The sequence below is a fragment of the Sciurus vulgaris genome (assembly GCF_902686455.1).
Source record: "Sciurus vulgaris genome assembly, chromosome: 10".
NCBI classification, from domain to species: Eukaryota; Metazoa; Chordata; class Mammalia; order Rodentia; family Sciuridae; genus Sciurus; species Sciurus vulgaris.
This window is the reverse complement of record NC_136470.1, coordinates 10,801,023-10,819,900: the sequence shown is the minus strand read 5'-3', so window position 1 is coordinate 10,819,900 and position 18,878 is coordinate 10,801,023. Positions and strand designations below refer to the sequence as shown.

The 18,878-nt window shown below is 36.6% G+C and overlaps 1 protein-coding gene across 1 annotated transcript in view; it reads left to right on the top strand.

The window, feature by feature from the left end:
- Window positions 1–18,878, top strand: part of ITSN1 (intersectin 1) — a 224,682-nt gene that overhangs the window by 35,491 nt on the left and 170,313 nt on the right. Inside the window, 1 exon segment of the mRNA XM_079101367.1 lies at window positions 18,672–18,731. Coding sequence (XP_078957493.1) covers window positions 18,704–18,731 — 28 coding nt within the window. The 5' untranslated portion in view covers window positions 18,672–18,703.

Below are 18,878 nucleotides of genomic sequence, written 5' to 3'. Positions count from 1 at the left end.
TCTGGGTAGTGTTGTGAGGGGAGGCTCTCTTGGCTATACTGTTATTAATATGGGAAATCTGCATTTAACTTATTTATTCGGAAGCCTTATGTCATTCCTTTGTGGTGAACTTTCCAAGCTAGGTTGACCTTAAGTAAGTTGGCTCTGATAAGGTCTGTGAAATTTCCCTTTGATAAAATCTATTTTAAGAGTTGGGGTGTCAAATAAACAAGAAAAGCTTTGTTAAAGAGAGGGAATGGAGGAGTTAGTATTATAATGTCCACGTCTACATGTATGTTATTCAGTGAAGTACATATTGAATGAATTAACTTTTCTTTCCTTCAATAACAGTAATTATCTTTTCAAAATCTTCTCAGTGATCTTTGAAATCTTAAAGCTTAATAGCTCTGCTAAATTTCACAAGAATGAAATTAAGCGCAGTCAGTGTTGAGTGTATAAACGTACCTTAGCTAGAATTGTAGATAAATTGGATTGTAATCCAGGCATGTTTTAAGTATAAAATCGGCTTCTACAAAGTTTTTCATATTAGTAAAAGTTGACCCTTTCTAAGGGAAATACAGAATTGAGAAAATCTGGGATTTTCTACTTTTCCTTTTATTTGAGTCACAGCATATTTGTGATTTTTAACAGAAACTTCCAGATGTTCTTTTCTATACTTAAGCTGTACAGTTGGATCCACTTAAATTGAGTGAAATTCCCAATAAAGATGACCAGCAGTGAGATTCTTTTTAACTTCTCTCAGACTTTTCAGGCTGAAATATATTTCAGTGTATCAAAGTGAAGTGAAGTGAAACGAAATATTTGATTCATCATGTGTCTTTTGCCTTCTAAAATGGTCCTGTTTTCTGTTGACTATAGTCTATGTGTGTTTTAGTGGTGCTAATGTTATTGAACGGTTTTTAGTCCTAAAATTTCCTAGTTGTGATAAATCTTGTGCATAGAAATCCTCTAAGTCATTTAGCAGAGCACAGTGGTTTTTGTTAATGACTATTGTCCTTCCTTCTCATTCATGACACACAGTGATTTTTCATTGATGTTGCAGTAGGCTTTATTTTCTCAGCCTTCACCATTCATCACACATTTGTAAATAATCTTCAGCCATAATAGGAGGCAGTCAGCATCTGTGCACTGATTATACCTATGCAGATTTCACTGTATCGTCTCACTGGGCAAATGCTTAACAGTAAGAGATTAAAACATACCTCCATTGAATTTTCTGCTTGTCTAACTGGCCTTGGGAGTTGGGTGTATTTCACAGAGGTCTAATTGTCATTGGTGTCCATTTTGTCAACTTTATCCATGAAGATGTCAAAGGTGTGGATGTCAAAGGTATGAAATGATCTCTGTTGTGTACATTACTTTCAAGGCTTACACAGCCAATTTAAGTCTGATAACTATATTTGATAGCAGAGTATAATTACTGGCTCAGATTTTTCTTGTACTGCGTTTCATTTCTTCTTTTACCATGCTCTGTCAGCCCTTATTTAATTCATCCCATTCTAGCTGTTGCACTGTTTTGTTGAAACAGTCTTAAAAATCTGGCAGGAGGCCTTCCTACTTTCTTTGCTCTTTTCAGTGTTGAGTGGTATTTTACACAGTTGGTGCTTTCTGTATGGTTTCTTAAGCTGAATGCTCTGCTTAACTGCTCAAAACTTTTCTCTGCTTAGTCTGGACTACTGTTCCTGCAGGTGAACTGATAATCCAGGCTTGGTTGCTGGGTGTATTTAGAGATATACAAGTTAATAGCTAGAGATAAAGGGGAGAATACTAAATGAGGAGTTGATTTAAGACTAAGTGTGCTGTCAGTTCTCAGTCTAAGGGGAAAGGTTTGTTTTAATGTTCTCCTTTAAGTGTGCACGTACCTTGTTATATGTTGGAACTCCAGTTCTTACTTGGAAGAAAACTTAGATTGGCTTCCTCTGACCATATACAGTGTTATGCAGGTGACAACATTTTGTTATCCCTTTACCTGGTTCACTACATTTCTTTTAATGTGACAAAATGAGTATTGGAATTTCGATGTTTTTGTCTCTTAATTTCTATATGAGAGTGCATTGGAAAGTATGTGAGTTTAAAATAGGTTAAATCTACACAATCTCATTAGTTTGGCCAGTCATCTTGAAATTATTCTATTACTTTCATATTTAAATAAATAAATAAAATTTTAGGGCTGGGGTTGTAGCTCAGTGGTAGAGTGCTTACCTCTCGTGTGTGGCACTGGGTTCATTTCTCAGCACTGCATATAAATAAATGAATAAAATAAAGGTCCATCAACATCCCCAATTTTTTTTTTTTTTTAATCTGAAATGTTCTTCCTACTCAGTGGTTTTTAAAATTAGTTTGCTCTTTGTTTTTGAACTATGTGCTTTTTCTAGGAATAACTTTTTTTTAACTTTTATCACCTGAGGTGATGTCTTCTTCTTTTTATGTGAGTGGGGCATGGGGAATTGAACTCAGGGGCATTTGGCCACTGAGCCACATCCCCAGCTTTATTTTGTATTTTATTTAGAGATAGGGTCACTGAGTTGCTTAGCACCTCACTTTTGCTGAGGCTGTCTTTGAACTCATGATCCTCCTGCCTCGGCCTTCCAAGCTGCTGTGTTTACAGGTGTGCGCCACCATGCCTGGCTGATGTTTTATTCTTAATGATCCTTTTGAAAATGGAGGTTTATAGAATAAAATTGATAGTAATGAAGTCCTTACTATCAGTGCTGTATGAATGGTTATCCTAACTGCAGCTGAAATGCTCTACAGTCTTGATTTTTTTTTTTTAAATTCAACAGAGTACAGATTATTACTTTATAATATGGCTTTGCTCCAGCATGTGGTCTACAAGTGGCAATATGAGCTTCAAGGGGACTATTAATGTCAGTTTCTCACAGGAGTTCCGGTCTCTTGGCTATCCCTCCTTTTTCTTCTTTGCATTGTAGCTGTATTTTGGCTTTATTGTTGCCTTGTGCATTCTTTCCAATTGTGAATATTAACATATGGATGATTTAGAAGAACTGAGGCTAACAGTCTGCTGATGGAAGCTCTCCAGGCTAGATACCTTGGCATTTCTCTTTGTGGGAAGTAAGCAAGAGTAAAGGGACAAAAATCCTCTGAAATGCCAGGGAGTGTTGCCAAGTGATATGCGGACATCTGGGCCTAACAGTGGTTGCTGGACACCCGACATTCCTGTCTGTCCCTTCTCCCTCCTGTCCTCTGAACAACCAGCTCTCCCAGAAGAATGCCTTTTCCCTTTCTAGAAGACAGCTCCAGCCCTCCCTGGTTTTCCAGATAGGATGTTGATGTCTCAGTGTTTTCAGCCTTAGCAATGAGGTTCGCCTTCACCAGACTCCCTGCCCTTCGTGTGGTTTTCAGATTTGACTTGTGAACGAACTCCGTCTTTCCTGTAGTCCTCTTGCTCTCTTCAGTGGCAGCACGTACAGAGTCACATTTGAGGTTCATGACTGAGACATGACAATAGGGCATTGATCAGGTTGGCTATATGTTAGGGATTTGTCAGTTTTTTTGTCTCTTTATTGTCTGCCTTTCAGTACCTTTTCTCTGTATTTCAAAAGAGCTTTGTGTACCTCCTGCCTTTATGTGTAATCTGGCTGGGCAACTTTCTGCTTTCTGTTCTCCTGTTCTCCTGTTCAAACAGCCATCACAAGAGTGGAATTTGGTATATGCCTCACTTCCAGAGCAGGGTAGATAGGCTCTTCTAGTTGTTTCCATTTGTTACAGACTATTTTTTTTTTTTAATAAGAAGATTTTTTTGGATTTATAAAAGGTTTTCCAATTTTTAATTTTTAGTGCCACAGAGCCCCTGAAAGGGAAATAAAGTGAAGACAAAAATTTATTCTGAAAACTTATTCTATAAATATAGACAGGATAATCCATCAAACCAGACCCTCACAACTCTCAAATATAAAATAATAGGGCATGGGTAGAGTATATCATAGTTTTTTAAATATTCCTGATGATATTTTTGTATCCTTTAGGATATTTAAAGTATGCATACATTTTAATTTTTCCTTTTTCTTTCCCTTCAACATTTAGTCAATGCAAAATTTCTTATAATTTTAATTTTGTGTTCTGTATCTTCCTGTTCTCTAGGGCCTTTAGTGTAAAATTAAACCTTTTGAACAACTTTTTTTTAGTTGTATATGGACATAATGCCTTTACTATATTTATTTTTATGTGGTGCTGAGGATCGAGCCCAGGGCCTCACAAGTGCTAGGCAAGTGCTCTACCACTGAGCTACAACTCCAGTCCTGCCTTTTGAACAACTTTAAAACAAAATTTAAAAAAATATTTCTTTATAAGAGATGAATTAAATTTATTATTGTAGTACCAAGAAAATTTTATTTCGAATGACTAAGAATATTGGGGAGGGACATCGTGAAGTAGGTTAACCAACAGACCTGTAAAAATGCAAGCCCACATTGAATATCGGAGGAAGAATAAGTTCTTGTTGTCCTTGCTCTCTCTGGCTTCTAATTTATAGCCAGTTTTTTTGTGGGGGTGGGTTCAGTTTAGAGCTGTGGGACTAGAGTAAATTTATGAAGAACTGGAAGGAGAATGTGAGACCTAATCCATTTGTTATGTTCCGTTGTGTAAAAAATACCCTCTCTACCAAGAGTTGGTCCTTAATGGTCGAGACCAGGTGTTCTTTGTTGGAGTCCAGCATAATGGCATCTCTATATTGACAAGCCTTGGTCTGTGCTTCTCCCCATGTGTGCTTTGCTTGTCTCTGATAGTTGACACAGCTTGCTTACTTATCTAAGATGATTGTAAGGTTTCTGTGAGGGAATGGCCAGTAATTGAATGAAAAGACAATAATGTATGTTCATAATCTATAAACTCTTTGACCACTAATCCCAAATTTGCCCTGTTTTGGCATATTAGAAACTGCTCATTATTTTAACTACATAATTTGTTGAAGATTCCTTTTTCTGTCAGTAAGCATATGTTGTAATTATTGCATTTTATTTGCATACTTGATTTTTTCCTATTTATTTTCTCTGTTAGGGTTGACCCCAGATCTGATACATGCTAGACAAGTGAAATAGAAAATATTTTGTATTTTGAGGAAGGGTCTCTAATTTGCTCAGGCTTGCCTTGAATTTGTGACCCTCCTGCCTCAGTCCCATCATGCTCAACATCCCTTCCAACTTTGTGTGTGTGTGTGTGTGTGTGTGTGTGTGTGTGTGTGTGTGTGTGTGTGGCGGCGGTGGTGGAGGTGGTGGTGGTGGTGGAGGATGGTGGTGGTGATACTGGGGATTGAACCTGGGGACTTCTCTCTGACCTTTAAAAAAAAATTTTTTTTTTTTTACTTTGAGGCAGGATCTGGCTAAGTTATCCAGGCTGCCTTGTTTATGATCCTCCTGCCTCAAACTCCTAAGTAGCTTGGATTATAGGAATGCATCACCATGCCCAACTCCCCTTTTAATTAAAAAAAGAAAAAGAAAAAATTTTAAAAATAAACTTCCAACTTTCATGAAGGTTGAAAGACTAGCCTGATTACATAGAGCAATTATAGTTTAATTTGATGTAGTTAGAAGGCGTGTGTGTGGTATTGGGGATTGAACCCAGGGGCATTCTACCACTGAATTATATTTTCACATACTCCTCCAACTCCTCTTTTTTTTTTTTTTTTTTTTTTTAATTTTGATACAGGGTCTAGCTAAATTATCTAGGCTGGTCTTGAACTTATGATCTTCCTGCCTCAGTCTTCAGAGTATCTGGGATTATGGTTGTGTACTACTACCATGCCTGAGTAAAGTTAGAAGTTTTTAATTAATACCAATAATTTTTTTTTTTTTTTTTTTTTTTTTTTTGTGGTGCTGGGGATTGAACCCAGGACTGTGTGCATGCAAGGCAAGCACTATACCAACTGAGCAATATCCCCAGCCTAATTATGCCAATAATTTAAACTTTAGAAATGTTATTCTTCATGATTAAATTTTACCTTTTTTAACTTCTAAAAAAGTGTTTATGTGCCGGAAACTAAAATTCCTAACTACATATTCTTTGTTCTTTATTTTGGTTTTCTGTAATTATTTCATATTTTCTAATAATCTCCCTGTAGTCATGCTAGCAAAACAATTGAAATCAAATAAAAAACCTGTTTGACTATACTTTTTTATCATGTAAAATGGCATTTTAGTAGTGTCTTAAGGATGGCCACCCTGTTTTCTAAATATATATCTATAGAGTTCTTGTAGTATATGTATATAAGCATTCAGGAGTTTAATGTAAATATCAAAATTACATACCAGTATTATGTGGATTTTCTGTGATTAGCTCTTTCTGAAACTGAAATAAGGAAAGATAAAAGACTTCTCAAACACATTCTAGCTTTGGTTTAAAAATCCTAAATTATCCAAACTTTAAAAAAGTACTGTTTACTTCTTTCTTCATTGCTCAATATCGAGCATGTAGTTTTTTTTGTTTTTTTTGTAGGTAAATATAGAATTGTTTGTCTCCTTAAAAATATCTATGTCCAGCAACAAGTTATGAAAAGTTTTAATAACTTGCCAAATGTGTGTATTATTAGATAAAGTGTTCAAGAAACAATCATATATTCCTTGGAAAATACTAAAAGGAAGTATAAATGCCAAGCCAAGCTGTTCATAGATTGGCTACAGTTACTGAAATCATGGATTTTCCTTCTGGTGTTTTTTTCTTTCTCTCTTTCTTTCTTTCTTTTTTTTTTTTTTTAAGTTTATGAACTTACCACATGACTGTCTGTCTCCTTTTCATTGAAGGGAAAAATGAGGACAGTCGTGATGTAGGTACTGTTGTAAACTGGAAATGTTTCAGGAGAAACAAATAGTAAGTGGAGCAGGCTTCTTTGCCTACCTGTGGCCTCCCTCTCTCTCCTGTCTCCTACCTGGATGAAGTCCAGCCCCTCATCCCAGCATTGGCCTCTGCCCAGTGTCTACACTGTTACAGCCAGCCAGCCTGCCTGCTTCGTGGCCACAGGGCCAGGGACCTTGGACAGAAGCATTCCTTGCTTGCTTTGCTAGGTTTCTACAGTTGTTTGCTTTCAGCTTAGGTGACCTGTCTGCTGCAGAAATCCTGTCACACCATAGAACTTCTGCTTTCATTCACTTTTTTTTTTTTAAACCTCTCTAGACTTTTTATGTCAGTTTTTTTTTTTAAATAATATGTGCCTTCCAGCTTCCGTGTGACAGTGCTTACACTTCAGAATCTGTTCCTATTTTAGTAAGCAGTGAAAAGCTCTTTGCACTTACATGTCGACATTCCATTTAATCTTTCTTTTCCCTTTCAGTTTCCTCTGTGGGCTACTGTGTGTGACACTTTAATAATTTTTGGTTTCCCTTTCTTCCTCCTTGTTGTTTTCCAGGGTGGTCCAGTTCTACCCTGGTTGTTTTTCCAGACTATTTCTGGAATATTTGAAGATGTTAAGAACTCCTGAAAGTAGGACATTATGGTCATAGGCTCTGAAACCAGACTAACCTCTGTCCTAGCATTTGATAACTGTATTCACTGTGTCTTAGTTTCACATCTGTCAGATGGAATAGGAATGTTATTTAGCCCATATGGTTGTAAATAGAAATAAATTGGCTAACCAGATCAGGTGGACTGTCAGTGCTTGAGGTTTTGGTATAATTTGACGATTTTGTATCCCCCCCCACATACACACACACAACATACACACATTTTTGATTGTGTCTTCCATTCTTTATTGAATTATAAACTCCTTAATAGCAAGGATTTTGCCAGTAAATCATCACATAAGCTGATTCCCATTATATTGGCATAATGTAGATCATTGTCTCTGATTCTGGGAGCAGGACTTTAAATTGTCATTTGAATGAGATAAGGATCTAGAAGTCAGTTTTTTTTTTTTTTTTTTTTTTTGGGGTACCAGGGATTGAACCCCCAGGTGCTTAATCACTAAGCCACATCCTTAACCCTTTAAAAATATTTTATTAGAGACAGGGTTTCACTGAGTTGCATAGGGCCTCAACCTCCCAAATTGCTGGGGTTACAGCCATGTGCCACCCTACCTGGCCTAGAAGTCAGCTTTTAAGACAATCTTAAAATGATTTAATGAGAGGGATAAAATAATCACTGATATCAGTTTGCTGGTATCATTTATTGGATCAATATTGGAAATAATATTCCAGGTATTGTGCATGGAAAGAAAAACTTTACTGAGTAGATCAAGGAAAATTATAAATGTTTATTTTTAAGTATGCTCAATAGAAATGATAATCTGATTATAAATGAGAAGATGAAAAGTATTACTATATTAAAACTCCTGACTTGAAAGTAAAAACTTGCTTTCAATTATAAATTATTAACATTTGAAAATTTTATATCTTGAAGATTGTTTTGTTTTGGTACCAAGGATTAGATCGAATCTGGGGGTGCTTAACCATTAAGACACTTCCCCAGCCCTTTTTATTTATTTATTTATTTATTTTTAAATTTTGAGACAGGGTCTCACTAAGTTGCTTATGGCCTCACCAAGTTGCTGAGGTTGACTTTGAATAGTGATTCCTCCTGCTTCACTCCCAAACCACTGGGATTACAGGCATGGGCCATTATGGCTGGCTATAACTCAAAGTTTAAATGGAAAGACATAACTATATATTTTTACTTAACTATAATAATGAAAACAATTCTAATTTTTTTTTTTTTCCTGAAAGCTTTCATTTTATAGGCCTTGCCTCTAGGATAATATATGTTTTCTTATACGTCATTATACAGTCTTTTGTCATATTTAAATTTTGTACAAATATGTAATACTTTGAATTAGGATATACATAAAATTTTATTTCTATTTTCAGAGATGGAGAATTTTTTATTTGTGGCATTTTAACAAATAATATTTATTCTATACTTTCCAGACATTTTCCCCATTTATGTGAAACTTAAAATGCATGTAAATGCATTTGTTACTTGGTCACAAAGGTATTTACTGCTTTTGTTTTTGTTGGTTTTGCAACACTGGGGATTAAACCCAGGATCTTGCACATGCTAGGCAAGCACCCTACCACTGAGCTACATCCCCAGCTACAAAGGTATTTAGAAAATCACTGGTCTCAGTATTTTTAACAAAGAGCATTCACTGCAAAAAACACTGCATGTATTTAACTTAAAATAAGTAATTATTTTTTCCAGTAAAACATTTTGGTTTCAACATAGACTCAACCCCACCCCACTTCTAAAGAAAGTTTAAAGAAATGTCTTTATCAGACTTACTAAATGATGTCAAGGATTCCTAATCACAACCTCAGATCTATTGCTTAATTCTTGCTCAGAAGCCTTATTGTCTGTCATTTATTCTACTCTTTGAATTAAGCTTTTATGTTGAGATTAAAGCTGAATTTTTTTTAAAGTTAAAATCTTCTTTGATAGCTATTGAGAATTGCTACTCCTCTCAGAGAAGGATGTTAATTCCACTAACATGTTAATATGTATTCTAATTTGTGTTGAACTTTTACATTGCAGGTCTCTTGACTTACTCTATGTATTTTCTCTGTGCTGTGACTTTAAAACTTTATTGGGGTATAATTGTTCCTTTTAGGTGATTGTTGTCCTTTTTGAACATCATAGAATGTACTTAGGCAAACCTAGGCAAATCTAAAAACTGGATTGCCTGTCAATTAAGGCCTGCTTGCACATTTATATGGTGCATATCCAGGGTATAACTGTTGTTCTTTGGACTGTAATAAACAAAACAACATGAGATTAAATCAAGCGCAAGGGGAAATGATGTGATCAAGAGACATAATGGGATGTATGAGGTGTAGCTGACAGAACACAACATACAATTTTATGTTTGGTTTGGTTTTTGCAGTGCTGGTGATCCAGTCCAGGACATTTGCCTCTGAACTACACCTCTACTTCACAGCATATTGTTTTACCGTAAACTTTCTTTCTTTCTTTCTTTTTTTTTTTTAATATATAGAAAAAGTACATACTAAGATAATAACAAAATTGTAGTATAATCAGTACATAAGCCAGTTACATAGTCTCTTGTTATCAAGTTTTATGTACTGTACATAATAGTACCTGCCATACTTTTACATGACTGGAAGCACAGAGGTTCACTCCAGCATCACCACAATCACACATTAATGCACTATTCTGTGATGTTATGATGGCTTCTGACGTCCCTAGGTGATGGGAATTTTAAGCTCTGTTATAATTATGGGGCCACCATTACGTGTGGTTCATCTTGGACTGAAATGTGGCACATTACTGTACACTAGGGTGTGTTAGGTTGGCAGGGCCATGGTGTATACTGTGAGCCATCAGCTTTCCCTAGAGAGAACCCTTCCATTCTTCCAAAACTTTCCTCATGCTTCTGTGAAATCTGACCTTACTCTCTCCTCTTATCTCCCAGGCAATCTGATTAGTCTTGAACTAATCACTGCTGAGTTTAAAGTTTTATGAAAATGGAGTCAGAGTTTTTGTTTGTTTTGTTTTGTTTGTTCGTTTTGTGGTACTGGAGATTGTACACAGGGGTGCTTTATCAGTAGCTCCTTCCCCAGAGAGCTTATCAGGAGCTGCTTCCTCTGCCCTTTCCATTTTTATTTTGAGACAGTCTTGCTAAGTTGCCCAGGATGGCCTTGAACTTGTTATCCTTCTGCCTCAGCCTACCAAGTTTCTATAATTATAGACTTTTTTCTTCAAACTTAGATGAAGCCCAGTTTACCTTTTTTTTTTTTTTATTATGCTTGTTTGTGTTTTAAGAAATTACCTATCCCAAGATCATGAACATATTCTGCATTCTTTTAAAATTCTTAAAAAGCTTATTTAGGGGACTGGGGAGATAGCTCAGTTTGTAAAGTGCTTGCCTTATTAGATCTATTACATTTGAGTTGGTTTTTGTATATTATGTGAAATATAAATTTGCATTAGTGGGTTTTTATTATCCTTTTGTTTGTTCCACATGTTTATCCAGTTGCTAACAGCTCTGTTGAAAAGACATTTTCCTTCCTCCAAGTTGCCTTTGCAACTTTGCCAAAAATCAGTTGACCAAACATGTGGGTCTATTATTGAACTTTTTTGTTGTTTGGTGTCTATCTTTATATCAGTACCAAAGGTCTTTACTACCGTTGCTATATAGTAAATCTTGAAATCAGATAGGTTAGATCATTTAATTTAGTTCTTTTTAAAATTCTGCTTGTTATAGGGCTTTTACATTTGCATATAAATATTTCTGTCCACTTGCCAATTTCTACTAAAAATTTTGACAGGAATTGCATAGAATGTACAGCTCCATTGGGAGCCAATTACCATTCTAACTGTATTGAATCTTAAAATCTCTAGACTTGGTATCTCTTCATTACTTCTTGATTTTTTTCCTAGCAATATATGGTCGTTTTCAGTGCTGAGGCCTTACATATCTTTTGTTAAATGCAAATTTTATAATTTTTGATGCTACCATAAATGGGATTGTTTCGCTTAATTTTACCTTTTAATTATCTGCTTGCTAGTATGTAAGAATTTAGCTGGTCTTGGTGGTGCATGCCTATAATCCCAGTGACTTGGGAGACAGGGAGAGACAGGAGTATTGCAAGTTGGAGGTCAACCTCAGCAATTTAATGAAGCCCTAAGCCATTTAACAATATCCTATCTCAAAACCAAAAAAGAAAAAAGAAGAGAAAAAAAGAATTAAGTTCTTTTAGGTTTATGTGAATAAACGACAACAACAACAACAACAAAAAAACGAGTGGTGGGAAAAAACCCCCAGTACTAGGGATTAAACTGAAGTTTATTTTTAATATATTATCTTTCATCTAGCAATTCTGCTAAATTCACTTGCTAGTCATTGTTTTCTAGATTTTCTTTGTAAAAAACTAGGTTGTAGCCGGGCACACTGCAAACTCCCGTAATCCCAGAGGCTTGGGAGGCTGAGACAGGAGGATCATGAGTTCAGAACCAACTGCAGCAAAAGCGAGGTGTTAAGCAACTCAGTGAGACCCTGTCTCTAAATAAAATTCAAAACTGGGCTGGGGATGTCGCTCATTGGTTGAGACTCCCCAGGATGACCCCCCCCCCCAAAAAAAAAAAAAAAAAAAAACCCTAGGTTATAAGGAGATTTTAATTTTTTCTTTTCCAGTCTTTATCATCATCATCATCATCATCATCATCATCATCATCATATCATTATTTGCCTCTTGAGTTTTCTTGCCTTGAGTGTGTAGAAGCTCCAGAACAGAGTTGTTGCATAGAAGTGTTAAAAGCAAATATTCTTTTTTTCTCCCCCTTTCTTTTTAAACTAAGGCATGCTTTATTACTGAGCTACATCCCTAGTCCTTTTTATTTTTTATTTTGAGATAGGGTCTTGCTAAGTTGCCAAGACTGGCCCCGAATTTGCAATTCTTCTGCCTTCGCCTCCTACATTGCTGGGATTACAGGTATGCGCCACTGAACCTGGCAAGATCAGATGTTCTTGCCTAGTTCCTAATCTCAGGTTGAGCAATTACATCATTGCTATGATGTTAGCTGTAAATTTTTCATAGATGCCTTGTAGTCTTTTGAAGAATTTTCTTCTAATCCTAGTTCTCTGAGAGTTTTATCATGGCTGGGTGTTGAGTTTTTGTCAAGTGTTTTTCTTAGTGTGGAAATGATCATATAGGCCTTCTGGTTTATTTTCTTAACATGGTATAAATTATGCTGACTTTCAGAAGTTGAGCTAACCTGAGTTTAGGATAAAACCTACTTGTCATGTTATCATCTAAACTACTTAAAAACAAATATAAAGAGATAACACCAAAAGAGTCAATAGATAACAGAAAATCAATGTTAAAAAGCTAGAAAAGAGGGCTGGGGAGATAGCTCAGTTGGTAGAGTGCTTGCCTCGCTAGCACAAGGCCCTGGGTTCGATCCCCAGCACCACAAAAAAAAAAAAAAAAAAAAAAAAAAAAAAAAAAAAGCTAGAAAAGAAAAAAAAAACAGAATTATAATGGCAGATCTAATTCCAACAAGTAATTACATTAGTTTTTTTTTTTCAGTACTGGGGACTGTAGGTAATTGTATTTACCTGACCTGTCATAGTCTCCCTAGAGTTAATGTTGAATCATTTCAAGTAGAATATAGAAGACTTGTAGCCATAGTTAGTCTTCCTCCACAGACTTTTATGCTGTGGCTGTCTGTATTTTATTTATATGGAAACACTTCCTAGACAGTGTTGCAGTAGTTACTTTTCAACAGTTTACATATCTTAAGGAGCTTAGTAAGAAAAAAAAAATTATTTTCATGAAGATATTTGCCATTTTTTTTGATCTTCCTTCATTCCCTCAGATCTAAATTTCTCTCTGAATTTTCCATTTAACTCAAATAATTTTTCATTTTCTGCGTTTACCTTTATCTCATGGAGCATAGGGATAGCAGTTGATCTAAAGGTTTTGATATGGGCTGGGGATGTAGCTCAGTGGTAGAACACTCACTGAGTTGCTTAGCGCCTTGCTTTTGCTGAGTCTGGCTTTGAACTCATGATCCTTTTGCCTCAACCTTCCGAGCCTCTGGGATTACAGGCGTGCACCAGGACCAGCATGCCTGGCCCTACTTGTTTTTATATTGAGTGATTTCAGAGTTTATCTTGGACATGTTGATTTCATGTGGTATAGATTCTGTGTGCTGTGGCAAGCCTTGGCAGATTGCTGTTTGCGCATTTAAGCAGCCATATAACCTGCTTAGGTGAGGTCTCCAGGTCTTTTCTGCTGTTTGTGGACAGGTGTTCCATTCTCAGATCAGTTTTCAAGACCAGCTTGTGCTTTGTTGGGTTTGTCTTGCACATCCACCTCTCAGGAGTGAGCCTGAGGCTAGTGTAGTTCATTTACAAATTTGGACGGTCCCTTCTCCAGCTTTCTCCTCTCTGGTTTTCTCCACATTCTACAGTCCACAGGGGATGTTTTTGTGTTTTGCCTTGAGTTTTTAGTTTTAGTTAGTGAAGCAGAAGGTCTGGTGGGTTTGTACTTCTCTAGCAGAATTGAAACTATGGTGTGTGACATTTAAAAATCTTACATATGTGATTATTTTTCTACAGTGCAGTGACCCTTCACAAATAATTTTCCAAATCATAGTAATGCAGACTGCAAATATATGTAAAAAATAGGAACAAAACATTTTAAGCCTAGATGTCATTACCATGTTTTGTCCAGGTAGCATGGAACTGAAAAGGAGAGGGGTTTGGAAGATTTGACTCAGTTCTTCCTCTACATGTTGCTACTTTTGTCTGGGGTTCCCTGGGAGTTGTGAAGGACCCAGCTGCAAATGGCATTGGAAGGACCTGGGGGCAGGAGGAAGGGATGGGGGCATGTTCCATCCTCATCCTTCACCAGCATTTGGCTGTCTGTGAGTAGGTAAGCCTGGAAGGCACACCTTCTTTCATACCTCTGAGTGATTAGGCTCTTATTAGGTTCTTACTAATAGCCAGCCCAGATCAGTGACTCTAAAGGGCTTTAGTTAGAGAGGGGAAGCAAGAGAAAGGCACTAAATCTCCAGTGAGAGGCACTGGGTGGAGTCTGCAGTCCATTTGCTTGTCATTTAACAGATGTAAGGTGCAGGGGAAGTAGAGATAGCTTCAGAAGGATCAAAAGATAAATGTAGTCTAATGTTGGTCATAAGGTGAAGACTTTAAGGGAAGAGAGTCATAGGACATAGGACAGGGAGTCATTTCTTAATTTCCAGTGGTAGATAGCAAATAGTTGTAGGTGCTTTACAGGAGCTGATGATAATTAAAATATACTTTGAACCATAAGAGTAGTTATACTTATGTCTAGTTATTACCTTCTCAAAATAGCTGTGAAATAAAGTAGCACATAAAATCATAAGTGAGAATGGCCTATTTTTTAATGCTTTCATTACCATAGTTCAGGATTAAGAGAATGCCAGCTTCATAAAATAAAATTGAAGAGTGTTTGACTTTTCTCTGTGTGATCATTTTGGTAACAGGTTGTATTTGTTCCTAGAAAGTGAGTTCAAACTCACTTCTAAAATAATTTTTTCCTTTTCCTTTTCAATTTTATGTCTTTATATTTCCAATTATATTTGTGATCCATTATTGTTTCATGCCTTTTTAAAGACTACTTTTAGAAATTGATAGGGACGTAGAAATGCATCCATTTCTTCTAGATTTGCAACTTTGTTGCATAGAATTATGCATAGCATTTTCTTAAGCAGAAATTCTAAAGAAAATATTAGCAAATTAAACCTAGCTATTTTATAAGATAGCATGCATATCTGAATTGAGTTTACTATATCAATTCTAGGATAATTTAATATTAGTAATATATCACTATAATTTAGGATTTAGGGTAACTGAACTAGGATTTAGGGGACTCTGAACTGAGTTTAATCTTCCTGTTTATAATTTAGGAAAAATACATGACTATTTTAGATTTTAGAAGAAAGCTTCTGAAAAGAATATTTAAACTGGCACAAGTCTGTGATCTCAGCTCTTAGGAGACTGAGGCAGAAGAATCATGGGCAACTTAGCAAGATCCTATATCAAAAAAAAAAAAAAAAGAAAAAAGGAAAAGAAAAGAAGGGACTGGGGATGTGGCTCAGTGGTATAGCACTTGCCTAGCATGCCCAAGACCCTAGGTAACATCCCCAGTAATGCCCCCCTCTGCCGACATATATCAGCAGCAGTTCATTATAGAAATGTCAAGTGAAATAGGAATAGAAGGCAACTACCTGAACATCCTAAAGACCACCAAAATACAATTCCAGATGAACCTACTAAAACACAAAGTACTGAAACTACCACCGTAAGAATGAAAGGCAATATAAAAATTACTGCTATCACAACTATTTTTTTGTAGCTTGATTTTATTGGTTATAATAATATAAGGCTAAAATCTTTTAAGAGACTCATCTGGTAGATAATTAGCACCGGTAAGAAAATATGGATAAAGTATAACTTGACTGGGTACAAAAAAGTCAATAGCTTTTTTTATATTTTACAGTGAACACTGAAGAATTGAAGTAAAACAGAATGAACATGAACAGAATGCATTCTCCCCTTATGTATTTTGAATATGTGTTTTACTATGATTATAAAATTCGGGGCTTGCCATTTTTGAGAAGCTCAGTAAAAAAGGTGTATGACAATCAGTTTCAAAATAATTTTATGAGGATTAAGTGAGCTAAAACACACTAAAAAAGTTTTGGAAAATTACTCAGCCTGCCTATATAATATATGAAGTGAGAAGCAGTGAAGGAAGAGGCCAGCAACTGCAGCTTCTGACGGCTTCTAAAAGCCTTTTGTGTCATGAGAAGCAGTCCTGGTCAAAACTGAATTCTCAGATGCCTGCCGAAATATGGCAACCTGACCACTTGTTCTTCCTTCTCCTTCCCTAAAGGTTGCCACAGTCATACAGGAAGCATAATAAATATTAACTCAAGGAAAGAGATAACAGTAGAGGAAACTGTGACAAACGTTTTAGCAGTATTTTGTAAACCATAAGGGAATGAAGGAGTGGTAACTGAGTTCCAGAGGAGGATAGAAATGAAGTCCCTACAGGGGTCCACAAAGAGGAGCTATAGGCAGGCCTGCCCGAGTGTCTTGAGAGGCTTCCACCAACCTGGAGACTTCAAGTGTTCCCAAAGGCAGCAGCTCAAAGTGGGAATCCTTTAAATGTCTCAGTCAGATCTTTTGGACCGTTCTCTCCTTCACCCTCACAGATAGGTGACTGCTTCAGTCTCCTTTTTTTCTGGGGAGGTGGGAAGAGTGTTGGAATCAGAGAAGCTCCAGGACAGAAGGGTGACATGAGGGACTGAAATCTGCCCTCTGCAGCATAGGAGCCCCACCTTCTCCCTCACCAGGCCAGCATTTGAATGGTGTACCTTCTCATCCCACCCAGCGCTTCTTCTGGCAAAGGCAAGCTGCTTCTGTGAATACCAACATTGGGAGATCTCCCAGTGAAAAGGCAGCTCTGTGCACCTGATCATCCTATGGAGAAGTCCATCAGTCAGCATGTCATCCTTTTGTGCCAAGCTTCTGAGCACTTTTTTAGTGCCTCATTGTTAAATATGAAGGAGCGTCCAAGGATTGTTAGATTGTGAGGGAATCCTCAAAAGTAAAAGAGAGATACCCTATCAGTCAGCCAGCAAGGGAAAAAGGAACTCGGAGAAACTGAATGATTGAAGAAACAGATGAAAACTAAAAACCAAATGAACCAAAAAACCAGATGTTCAAGTGTCTGTTAAAAATTTTACAAATGGACAAAGTACTAGGAAGAGTCAAGAATGAGAAGGAGCTTTAGGAAGTTTGAAAATAGAGTAGTGGGGGAAATTTTCTTGAACATATTGAAAGTTGAAATCAAAGTATATTGGGGCACAAGAATCTCATTTTTTAAACTCTAAATTTATCTAAAATTTTAAATCTGAGTATTTAGTAGTCCTTTTTTCAACTTTGTGCATTTACTATGTTAAATTTAAGTGTAAGGAAAAATATTCATTAAATCTGAATTTTTTTAAGTTGGAAAAGAAGACTGGCTTTGTTTCATATCAGCTGTTGATTAATAATGTATAATGGGAATTTTTGGAGCATTAGATTCGTGTTTATATTCTGAGCAGACATTTGTGCAATATGTATTGTTTATTCCTTTCTCATAATCTTTAAACAGCAATTCAGATAAATGTTTTTCACAAGTGAAACATAGGCTGTAGAGTTGATTGCCTTTACTCAGATCCCAGCATGATCACCAAATGTATGGTATTGCTCTAATCACCTCTATTAGTCCGCTTTGTGTCACTGTGACCAAACTATCTGACAAGAATAACATAGAAAAGGGGAAATTTATTTTGGCTCACAGTTCCAGAGATTCAGTTCATTTTCAGGCAAGTCCATTGTTTTGGGCCCAAAGTGAGGCAGAACATCATGGTGGAATGCATGGTGGAGGGAAGCTGCTCCATTCGTGGCAGTCAGGAAGTAGAGACAGAAGAGATCACAGGGAAGATGAGACCTTCCAGGGCACACCCCCAGTGACATCTCCTCTAGCCATGCCCTACCTGCTTACAGTTAACACCCAGTCAGTCCATTCAAACTTGGATGGACTGATTATATTATAGCTCTCATAATCCAACCACTTCATCTTCAAACATTCCTGCATTGACATGGGAGCTTTTAGGGGACTCCTCTTACGCAAACCATAACAACTTCCCTTTCTTGTTCTCATTTTCCTTATCTGTACTATGGGGAAGGTGATAATAATACCTATCTCACAGAGTTGGGATGACTATGAATGAAGATAAAACCTATAGATCACCTAATGCGATGTTTAACTTACAGCAAGTACTCAATAATAAGAAGCTGTTGTAACCAAGTGGATGCAGTGGTGTATCCAGACAGTTGAGGAAAAACAAAACAAAATAACAAAAGAACACTTAAAAAGTAACAATTATAGCACTAATGCTACAATAGGCTGTCCTGAGGTAATGGTATCACTCGGGAGGCTGATAGCTTCCAATTGCCAGTCTCAACAGGCGTTCTTGTGTCCATCACTGTACTTGGCACTAAGAATCTATGCAGAGAATAAATGGATGAAACCCTTTTATTGTAACTTCAACTCAGAACCATACTCCAGTTCTAGTGTTGCCTTCTGATAGTTGAAGACCATATGTTAGTGTGTTTATAAGAGTATAGGAGTGAAATTTTCATAAACTTAAATGTTGCATTTCAATTACAGGCACCGATTAGCAAGGCAAAAGTAGCAGAACCATGGCTCAGTTTCCAACACCTTTTGGTGGTAAGTTTTTGGAAATTTTTTTCTCTTTCTTAATGTACTTTGGGGCCAGTTTTTAAAAAGTCACTATTGTATAATGGAAAATTTTTTAAAAATAAAATTAAAAAGGGAGAGGGAATGGGGCAGCTTTTATCTAGCATGTGTGAGCTG